At 40.3% G+C, this 11,268-nt stretch overlaps 1 protein-coding gene across 1 annotated transcript in view; it reads right to left on the bottom strand.

Moving 5' to 3' along the window:
• The window catches only part of adamts18 (ADAM metallopeptidase with thrombospondin type 1 motif, 18), a 63,189-nt gene extending 52,063 nt beyond the window's left edge, over window positions 1-11,126 (bottom strand). Inside the window, exons 1-3 of the mRNA XM_014022377.1 lie at window positions 10,764-11,126; window positions 10,394-10,478; window positions 9,503-9,816 (exon numbers count right to left, since the gene is read on the bottom strand). Of these exons, the coding sequence (XP_013877831.1) occupies window positions 9,503-9,816; window positions 10,394-10,478; window positions 10,764-10,865 (501 nt within the window). The 5' untranslated portion in view covers window positions 10,866-11,126. The remainder of the gene's footprint in view (window positions 1-9,502; window positions 9,817-10,393; window positions 10,479-10,763) is intronic.
• Between the last annotated feature and the right edge of the window lie 142 nt (window positions 11,127-11,268).

Here is an 11,268-nt window from a genome sequence, read left to right as displayed (position 1 = left end):
TCCTAAATCACTCGTACGCACAAATTAAGAACAAATCTGTGCGTACGAACGGTTCTTGCATGAGGCCCAATGATTTTAAAGTGTTACAGCTTCCACCTTTTTACAAGAAACAAGTGCACTAAAACTGTGCTGACAAATCACCAGTCTAAAGGCCCTGTCACACTATGACATCTTAGACAACTTATGCCAACTCATAAAAAATTAAAGACATCTACATTGAAGATGGAATTGAAAAAATCAACTGGAAGCTTATTTTAGGCGTGTACATGCTGTAACTCTAACATATTGATCAAATATATAACTTTTATTAGCAATTTAGAYGTGAAAATGTTTCATAAGTTGGCATAAGTTGTCTAGTGTGACTGGGTCTTTACAGTCTACTATTTCACTTCTTGTGTTCAGTGAAAGATAAGTAATTTATACATTTATAATTTGTCCTTAATGTTCTAGTGTTTATACATGTATTTTGATAAAATATAATWTTTAAATTTTAGATAATGGAGGTAGAATGCGCTGACAGTTAACACTGCTAAACTGGCATGTGAGGGCAAAAATCAAAACTAAAACTTCAAATTAGATGAACTTATAAACCTCTTCTTTAATTGTTTTTCAATGGCACCACACAATGGGAGTGTTAAAGTGACAATAGTGGGTCAGATTTGATGCATGGGCTCTGTTTGTGAATGCTACAGCTTACACTTGAACACTTCAACAGTTGCCATTAATCTTGTGTGAGAAAGACCTTGCACAGACATAAGAAAGGACATAGGAGCTCACACACAAACACTGTCTGCTTTTTCTCTTTCATTCACCCACACACACCAGCCCACATCCACGCTGAGAGCTTGACCCCCCCTCTCCTGCTGGCATCTAACAGCGGGCACTACATCACTGTCAGCATCTAGACCACCAGGGAAAAGCTCTGGGCCACTCTTCGTCTTGTAGCACCAATCTCTGAGGTCCCGGTCGCTGAGTTATGGCCAAGATGGAGGAGCATATTGGGAGGGGGAGAGGTTCTAATTTGCTGGTCTTTTTAGAAAATGGACACATACAAATAGCCCAAGAGCCGCATGGAAATCAGTCACTTGTGTCTTTTAAATCTGTGAAAGCCTGGGAGATTTGAAGTGCTCTGCCAAACACAAGACTCATCATTTATCTTTCCATTCCCAGCTCTATGGATTAGTGTTCACATACTGTATTTTACATGTTTTATATATGGCGTCTCATATAAGGTCAGGCAAAAACATATCTATGCAAGTGGAATAAACAGAACGAGCAGGGATGATTTCTGGTTTGCTTTCGAAAAATCTGAATTTTAAAGAACCAGGATTGATAAATGAAGCATCAATTTGAAATGAGATCATTTTTATTACTTCAAATATGAAATATCTGCATAGTTACTCATTTATTTACATTGTCCTTCAGCCTCAACCTGCATCATTCATCAACAACAAGCCCTGGGAAAAGAGCAGACACTCGCTTCACACCGCAGGAAGCCCCCCAGAGCTCTCCGCTTACAACAGTCACTGCTGGTTACCACAACTTGCGGCACCGTGTCAACGACGGCCATCAGACAGCAGGTTATAGGGGCTGGAGGAGGTGTGTAACGACACTTTGGTGAAATACTTTGTTTCGTCTCACACATGAGTGTGTATACTCACATTTAGGATGTTTAATAGAGGTGTGTGGAGGGTGTGCTAGGTCATTAATAATCAACAAACATCAAAGGTTTTCATCTAAACCTAACCAAATAATAAAAAATAACATATAGATTAGTGTTAATAGCAGTAAGATTTGTATTTCTGATACTAAAATATGCTGACTGAGCACACTGAAACTTTTCTGACATTATCAAAAGCTAATGGCAAAGTAAACATTATCTGTACATTGTTTCTCCTCTTATCATTCTACAGTTTCAGGCTAATCAAGTTTATGGCTGATATAATCGTATTTCCACAATATACTGAGTGATGTGGCTTCTATTTAAACTGACTTAGATCATTCACAAATTAATTGCTTGATCAGGGTAAGTTTGTGATGTTGTGTGATTGTTAAAAGCCTCCTCATACTCCATCCAGACTGCCAAAATCAGCACTCATTGTCACAGTTGCATGATGAAAATTGCATCTTTCTGTTTGCAGCTTCGAGTCTCCACCCCTTCTTTGTCATAACCTTCTGGGGGAACTGTTCACCCACCTTTGAATACGAACTTACTGTATCATTGGTCCAAAGTTTGTGGGTGTGTTTGTTAATGCTGAAAGTGCTCGGATGCTCCATTTTTCCTCAACTACTCCTCTTACAAAAAAATAAATAATTAAAAACATAAACTACTTGCTTCCAGAATCTGACTGATGTACATGCAGTCAGACATTTATAAAGATAGTCAAATGGCCAAAAACTTGTGGATGGAGATAAAACGGACATTCTGCCCAGAAGAATCTGTCTGCAGAAAACTGTGGAGCCTTAATCGGGACAAGATTTGTGGACAAATAATTTCAGGTATCTGAGTTTTGACTCCAGTAGAAATAAACCTTGTGCAATGATGTACAGGTATACTGCAGCAGGAGAGGTTTCCCAGAAGCTCAGAGCGGTGTGTCTCAGGAGCTATGAAAGGTGTGTGCAAAAACAAATGACGAACAGCCATGTGACCATGCATCGAATGTTCGGCCTCAAGTGTAACAGGCCCTTTAGTGACTTGTTGCAGGAAAATAGTCAAATTTTCAACTGCAGTTTCACTGAAGTCCAAGATTTTTTTTTTTTCAAACAAGCAACAAGTGAACTGTGTGGTTACATTTTAAACAGCCAATTTGTGAAAACTATGGCTTGCAACCCTGTATTAAAGGAGTGCACAWTTTTTTGTTGTTTATTTCCATACACATGGTTTCTACATACCTTGGCCAGCCCCGTACCCACCTTGGAAGCTACCTCCATGTTTATAATTAGATCTGCTGGAGTGCAATTTTTAGATGAAGACTGACAGATTTGGACCATTTATTATTTATTATTGACATAGGTTTCAGTCATGTACATTTAGCTTATGTGCAAGTTTCAAAATACACACTGAAATTTAAAGAAACTTCATTGAGATGGATTTGGGACACTGCCCATTCTGAGTCTGGTTCTGCTGGAGGTTTCTTTCTGTTAAAAGGGAGTTTTTCCTTTCCACTGCTGCCAATATGCTGTTCAGGATGGGAAACAGGTGAAGATTCACAATCTACTGGCTTCCTTAGACAGATTGTTTTTTGTACAGTGAGACAGAGACTATGTTTATTGTGATATGGCACTATATAAATAAACTAAATTTAAATGTATCAACCAAAGGCTGAGGAGGTGCTAGAGAGGAGAAAAAACAATATTTTCATTTTAGTTTTAATCAGGCTGAACCTGACTGCTCAGCTTCCAGAGAGCCTAATCCTGCCCGAAGCAGTCTAATATCAATGATGTGGCTGTAAGAAAATTTAGTGTCCATTTACTGAAATCGTGACGAAACCACGTGAATGTTGARTAGATTAAAATGTGAAGAGAATGGACCATACAACACCAGTCACTGGAATGAACGGTGGTTTAATGCTGTGCGTTCAGGCAAGAAACCAGCGCTACTAGAAAACCGGAAGTCCCGGCTTATAAACACACGGGTCTTCAGTGCCTGGTACGCCCACTACAGGCCTACGGCTGAATCGCAGACACTCGTACAGAAAACCCTTTCCTGATGATCATTAACGGTTTGTTTTATGTGTTGTGATGGTGTTTTCAGGCATGTATCTAAACCTATTTTATTCACGACATAACAATAGCCAAACAATAGATTATAAGAATCAATACTTAAATAAGGAAAACTATGGAAATGGTGTAGTGCTTTTAAAATCAGTATTTAACATGACATTTCTTCAACTTTCCCCTGTTCACATGACAATTAATCATGTGAACATGGTAACTCATTTTATAAGATTTTTACCGGTAAAGAAAATAACCTATAATATTTTAGCACAAGTTAAGTTTGTTACTACTTTATAAAACCATTGCAAATGCTAAACAGCTCATGAAAATAATAGTTCTGCTAATAGCAGGGTGGCGGTTGAGCAGAACAGTGCCCACCACCGAAGACCAAAATCATGCTGCTGTTATATAGGAAACATACAAATGATTGTGTTTTGAGGGAATGCCCAGTTCTCAAACATACTGAATATTTCAAAAAAGATTGTTTTTGTTTGTTTGACTAAAAATGTTCATAAATCACATAAATCTAAATCCTCTTATATGGAGTTTTTTTCCCTTTAAATGTTATGTTTTATTTTGAACTAATTGTAGTTTGATCATTCTAAAAGTGCAGCTTTTTTACACAGTTTGGAACAAACCTGGCAGTGCAAGGCTCAGACCTGCCCTGGTCTCTCAAACAAGAAGGATCTTATTCTGGGAGGGGGGCTGGGTGGACAGGGGAGAGCTGTAAATCACTGCAGCTCTCTGCTTTTACTGGAGGGCTGAGCAGTTCTGAACTTGTTCGACAAAGTAAGAACCTGTGAGGCTGACACCACCACCACCAACCCCCATTTGCCCAAGCAGGGAGGATTGGGGTCAAGCAGCACAGCGACCTCAGATGTGAGACCTAAAGCAAAAAGACCCCCAGCAACACCCCTCCCACACACTCCAGTTACAAATCGTTACATCTAAAATAGCTTTTTTTTTCTGAGAGAAATGATTGTGTCAAATCAAAAACATAAGCTAGGAGCTTCTTARAGATAGAGTGATTAAAACTCAACAGATAATACTCTGTGCTATTATCAGGGATTTACAGTAGAAAATCCCACTTTGTCATCAATCCATCCAGCTCTGCTCTTAATACCACCATGTCCTACTCTTCATTTTAACAGTTTCTTTCTGTTTAAAAGAAAGGCTTGTCCGTGGCTTGGCTCAGTAGCTGGTGCTGACACCTCGGTTGTTATATATGCAGTCCCTTTCACTAGTCCCTTTTCTCTTCTTTCCTCCTCTCTGTTGAAAGAAAACAATAAAAGATCAGAGAGGGTCTCTTTTTTCCACCCCCCCCCCTTCTTTTCCCTTCACTTAATTTCTTCACCAAAGCCTTTTGATATAAACAGAGCCCATCTCTCTCTGTAAAGAAAGTGATGGACTCATCACTCTCTGTAAGGAGACCATCCTGCCTCCCTGGGAGCTTCAACCCAACTCAATAAATTCACATTACTCTTGCACAACACTACACTCTGTAGCAGCGCTTGACGCACAAACTAGCTCAGATCACTTCTCATTCATTGTTTTTTTTTCCCCTGCTGTCTTTTTCTTGCTACTTTTTTCTCTTCTGTCTCTTTTTTCCCCAACATTGTACTTCAATCCCATCCTAACCACTTACTCGATTGTATCGGCAGCTTAGACTATGCCATCAATACTCTAATGGTTGCATTTTTTTAAATGTTTTTAGAGGAAGAAACAAACTACTTTAAACAGAAAGAAACTCTGATTGAAGGGATACAACAGCAGATAGCCCAAGGGTCACACTTTAGGTGAGGAAGAAGGTGGGGGTGGACTTGTAAATGCTTATGAGGAGTAAAAAATAGATCAAAACATTTATACTGGCTCATTCAATTGCAATCACAACCCAATCACATAGTGTCCTTGTAGCGCTTTTAAGTGAACGGGTCAGCGGTGTTTTATTGTGAGTGGAAGCAAGCCTAATGAAAGGAACAATACGGAGATTAGCAGTGCCAGCCAGTCGGCTCAAACTTCACCCTGGCTTTAATTGCTGTGAACAAGCAGAGATGTAGAGGCAGGGCAAACAGAGGACAAAAAGAACAGAGCGAGTGCTGGAGCAGGAGGCRGGAGGATCCGCAAAGGCTGGATGATAAATGGACGTCGAACTTTTATGACGCTGTAACACGTCCATCTAACCCAGGCCGGTGTGGGATGTGTCAAGGAGTGTGTGAGTTGTACTGGGTCCAGGCTCATAAGCTTCATATGAAAGTGGAGGACCTAGTAAATGCAGAGTTTGTGGTTCAAAGGGGAAAATATACGTCTTGATTGAGAAGATTTGGTATAAATCAGGAGTCTATGACAAATGCTCACAAGACAAAAGCTCACACCCTTAATGGAAAAAAAAAACAAAAGCTCACAATTTGCCACATTGTATCGCCAAAAAAGTGCAGAAGATTTATATCACAAAGTGTTATCATGCATCATAAATATTTCACATCATAAAAGGAAGCATATTGCATGAAATTAAAAACACTCATAAACATAATACCTGCTCGATCTTGCTGAAGTGGATAAAAGTATTGTTAAAAAATATGATGGTTCGAAGGTGAGAACGACTCAAAATAAAGTGAGCTTTTGTCCATTTTTCATCAAGACTGTGAGCTGTTTGTCCTGTGATAATTTGCACCATAAATCAGTGATGTAAAAAAATAAACTGTCATGTCTGAGCAGTGAATTGGAACATCAAAACAGGAATGGTTAGGTAAGGAAACATTTTGAATTATTCTTCATTTAAAGCCAGTATCAGTAATATTTCTTTGTTTACATTTTATCCACAGTCAGTGTGTTGAGCATTAAGAAGAGAACATCAATACTGGAAGGATTTAGCTTGACGAACACTCTTAGTAAGCAGATGTAACTCGAGAAAACAGGATTTTTAAAGTCTCAGACTGACTTCTAGGTTTTTAATAGCAGTGCTAAAACTGAGAGTTCCTGCAAGTTGTTCCATGAAGTAGTAGTTAGCAAGATTATCTAGACCATAAAACCACCTACTGTCAGTTATAACAAGGTTATAAATTCACTTTTAAATATTTATAGGTTTTGTTGCTTTTGAAAGGTTAATTGTTTTTGTTTATCTGACTTCATTTACTTCTCMCTTTACATTCAAGGTTGTTCCAAAACTAAAGGTGTAGCCTGGAGAGGAACTCAAAAATGCTTTGAATAAACATTCCAAACTAAGAAACAGTGGGTGTTTATTGCTAAATGATGATGAACAACAGGAGTAGTAGGTGAGAAAAGCCTCATTAATGGAACATCTCACTGGGCTGCGACGTCTGGGGACTAGTTGGTGAACAGCCCTCTGACGGGAGTTTTCGATTGTCTCAAGATGTTCACGAGGGTTCTTAAATTCCTCGCTCAAGTGACACAGGTTCACTTTCTTGTCACTTGAATTTTGATCGTGTTCAAAGGAATTTGTGTGACAAATTTTCTCTCAAGAGTCCACAGAGTCAGTGAGGATGTGTCCAACCCGTCACAAGAGTGCAGAACTGGAGTTTGACACCTGCACTCTTTTGACAAAAAATAAAAATAAAAAACATGTCCAGGTCTAAAAACTACACCAAAGATGAATYATAATGATTTTTTTAAAAAAAAACTGGTCCATATCTGCTGTTTTTCACTCCAAAATTGTAGTCCAGCAAATTAAATGCCTAAATGTGAGTGCAGATGCCACGGTAGGTACAGAGTGAAAGCAGACTGAGGTGGGTAAGATGTGGTGGGTGGGTGTGGTGTGGTGGGTCAGAGGTGGGCAACAAAATAATGTACAAGGACAAGACTGCAGTTTGCAAGCCCTGTACTCAAAAATAAAGCCATTATTTTTTTTTAACTAGCTGTACAAAACAGCCACATGGCTCACTGGGCATTTGGTCTCAACCACTCCAATTTTTAGTGAGACTGCAGCTGAATTGTTTATTTTCTCCCATTTCTGAGTCTTAGAGACACAAAGTTGTCTCAAACAGATGCAGCCCATTAGATTTTAGCTAAGACCAAAAATTAGCACTGGTATATAAAAAGGGTGATGAAACAGGGTAAAGACAGAAGTCAGCACAGTAAAATGTATATGTCTTATTTTGTGGTGCTGTTAGCACAATGATGTTTTTTAACATTCACCCATTTACTTCTTTACTTTGTGGGTTGTGTTCATTATAAATACTTTGTGTGACAACTCTCCCTTGTCTTGTTTTAATTCCTTCATTGTTGTTTTCTTCTTCTTTTAAAAAAGATAAAGCACATTGAAGTAATCCTGACAGCATCAAGTAATTTTGTACTTGTGTCACTTTGTACTTTTGCAGTTTTAATCACTACACACCCATATTTTATGGGTACAAAAGGAAGGGGTCTATGGGTCTTTTTGTACCCACCTTGGCAACCACACAACACTGATGATAATATACTTTTTGGCTTGATGATAGGTTTAACGTTTACTAAATTCTTAACCCTGTCCCCAAACCTCTAATCTTAACATCTGACACATGACCCTGACATCAAACCTCTGAACCCTGGCCCTAACCTTAGCTTAACCCTAAATAGGGACACATAAGTAAAACATAAATACATGGGTATGCAATGGTAAGCCACACACAAAGCAAAATTTGTCTGGCCCAGGTCTGACCCACACAATGCACTAACACTCAGCCCAGATACGGCAAAGCATGAAGGTCTTTTGGTGGGCTAGCACCACATAAACCAAACCAGAGTGGTCCACTTGTAACATTGGCAGATTTGAGCCATATAAACAAAGTTACAACTGGGTCAGTTGAAATATACCATATTAAAAACAGCACCATCATTGCCAGACTTGGCCCACATCAAACCAATTACCATGCCAGCAGTCCCAGTTGACACCAGATCTGTACCACACCTGTCTGTTATGTGGGCAGTTAGCATGACACCTACTGAGGCCCTGTTTACAGGAATCCGGTCTCCGGAAATACTGGTGTTCTTTCAATGTTTATTGGGGTGAACGTACAAAAACAATCACATGCTTACATGGAACTTCTGCAGTGATGTGCCAGCCGCAGGGTTGCCAGATGGGACAGAGCAAACAATTTTACTGTCCCTTTAAAAATGATTGTATTTTTAGTCAAAACAGCTGATATGCTGTATATATGACTCACTCATGCTGAGTAAGGGTGTTGCAAGATAAGGTCTGAGTTGTGTTTGATGAAAATGTGCACAGAAAAGAAGGGGCAAAAAAACCTTTTTGTTTTCTTATCTGGCAACCCTGATGTCATGATCACAAATTAGTAAATAAACTAAAGTTCCTTCGGACCTACAAGCTGCAAAGGGTGAGCAACACAAAAAACACTGCTCTCTGTAATTTATTGTTGTTYGTTTAGAAGAAACTTTAGCTGCACTCATCTGTTCATGAATGTGTGTGCACTTTCACACCTGCAGAGTACTACACACCTCCACAGGGGTGTTACTAAAATCTTGCCCTCCTGAGTGTAGAGTGGAAGAAAGTCTAAATAAACAAAGACCTGATCCTGGCACTGGTATTGATGCCATATTACAGTCCACCATTGATTTTACCAAGATTTTTACATAAAATATTAGACAACTAGAAAATATCGGCACTGATGTTAAGGCAAGGGAGAAGATTGTCCATTAAGTTTTTCAAAATATGAAATGAGTTCTCCCATTGAAGTTTTTAAATGTTTTGTCAGCTTCGGGTCTGATAAAACCTCCCAAACTAGGCAAAAAACCATACAACTATGATCAGTTCAGGTATGCAAAGTCTTACCAGTCCAGAACATGTTGATATCGCTGCAGAGGACGCTGACAGGTTGCGAATAAATCCCTGATACAGACAGTGGTGAAACCTCTCATCATCCATCACCGTGGAGATGCCATGCGAGTCGACAGTCTGCACGGTGAAGCCTGGGCCGACTACAGAAGATGGATGCAAATCCAGGTGCATGTCCTGCCCAAAGGCAGAGAGCCGGTAGTGCAAGGAAGTAGACAGGGACCTCCTGCTTCGATGGCTTCTGCTGCTCACATCATGTGTCAGGTATGTGCCATCAGAGTCCACCTCCACAGGCGTCACAAACACATAGTCTGAGGGAAAAGAACGGATAGCGTCACCTCACAGAACTTTAATGGAACGTACATTTCTCTGCTTCTTTATATTTCTAACATTTCTAGAACGCTTATTTATTTAGCTAGAGAAAAGGGATCATTTCCATTAAGCTGTGGTGTACGTCAGCAGGGATGAACACATCACTCATTGGTTCCTCTCTTTTAGCAATAAATCCTTCAACAGTGTAGGCCTGGGAAATTACAGGGAATAAGATACAGTATGTAACACRTCAGTATGTAAAGCATCTCCACAGCTTCTGCAAGATAAAGTAGCCAAAGAGGGAATCCTTGAATGAGGACTGCTGACTGCAGCAGTGCTGACACGAAATAAAAGATCCCAACAAGTGATTCTGAACATTTTCACTACAGGATGATGAGTTGGCATGTGACCCTAYTGAACCCTGTTTTCACTTAAGACTTCCTCCTTGGGAGCCGCACCACTTCAGTGAAGTGAAGAGCTGCCGTGTAATTCATTTTGTTCCCATTCACTTTACAAACGTGGCGCGGTGCCAGCTGGAAGAAACCCCCCCAGAGATGTCAAAAGACAAGCACTCACCAAGATTTAATCCATGGCTGTGGCTGGGAGGAGAAGAGCTGGCCAATACAGAATGGGAGGTGTGTGTGCAATAGATGTGCAGAGTCTGCAAAAAAGAAAAGAAGGAAAACAGAAAAAAAAAACATAACTGGACAGGTAGCAACAGGTTGCAACAGTAAGAAAACTGGATGCCAAAATGTGGTTCCTCTGTYGAAACATGAATTGCACTTGAGTTTAATTTGGCACCACTTTTCACCACAATGAATGACAATAACAGAGAAGACGCCGCTTTGTTGCTGACATAAATAATGATGAAGAGACAAATGCTTGTTTGTGCTCCCAGATACACGTGCTGCAAAAAAAAAAAAAAAAGTGAGGATGAATCTCATGCCTTGAAGATATTCCAGGTTATTATGGTGGAGAGAAGCTTGACTGAGGTGCAGCCGACCAGCGGGATGGGTAAAGTCCATATCAGAAGAAAAACGCAATCCATAGTGATGGCATGCGCGTTGACACCTCCTCGGTTACCTCCTGAAAGAACGCAGAAGTAGTATTAATCTGCGGTGGCGCATAATGCAGTTAATTCGCATTGTTTGGGTGGGTTTGTCTCCGCCGCTTTTTTTTTCCTCGTTCAGGTGAAGTCAGCTGGCTGCAGCGGCCGGTTGTGCGTGCAGACGAGAGGCGCACTCATGAGTGTGTATGTGCGTGCGCGCGAGTGTGAGTGTGTGCGTTTGGAAAGGAGCGAGTGTCGGAGCGCTGACTGCAGTCCGGCTCTGCGAGAGTCGGCGTGCAGGATGGAGCATAAGTCAGTAGCAGGCAGCCAATCAGCTTGCAGCATCATTTTGCACGCGCAGATAAAAGAGAGGAAAAAGATTCTCCTCCTGGAGGTGGGGGGG

This window comes from Austrofundulus limnaeus, unplaced genomic scaffold (assembly GCF_001266775.1).
Source record: "Austrofundulus limnaeus strain Quisiro unplaced genomic scaffold, Austrofundulus_limnaeus-1.0 Scaffold327, whole genome shotgun sequence".
NCBI classification, from domain to species: Eukaryota; Metazoa; Chordata; class Actinopteri; order Cyprinodontiformes; family Rivulidae; genus Austrofundulus; species Austrofundulus limnaeus.
Note: the sequence above shows the minus strand (reverse complement) of the source record. Positions and strands in the feature narration are given on the sequence as shown.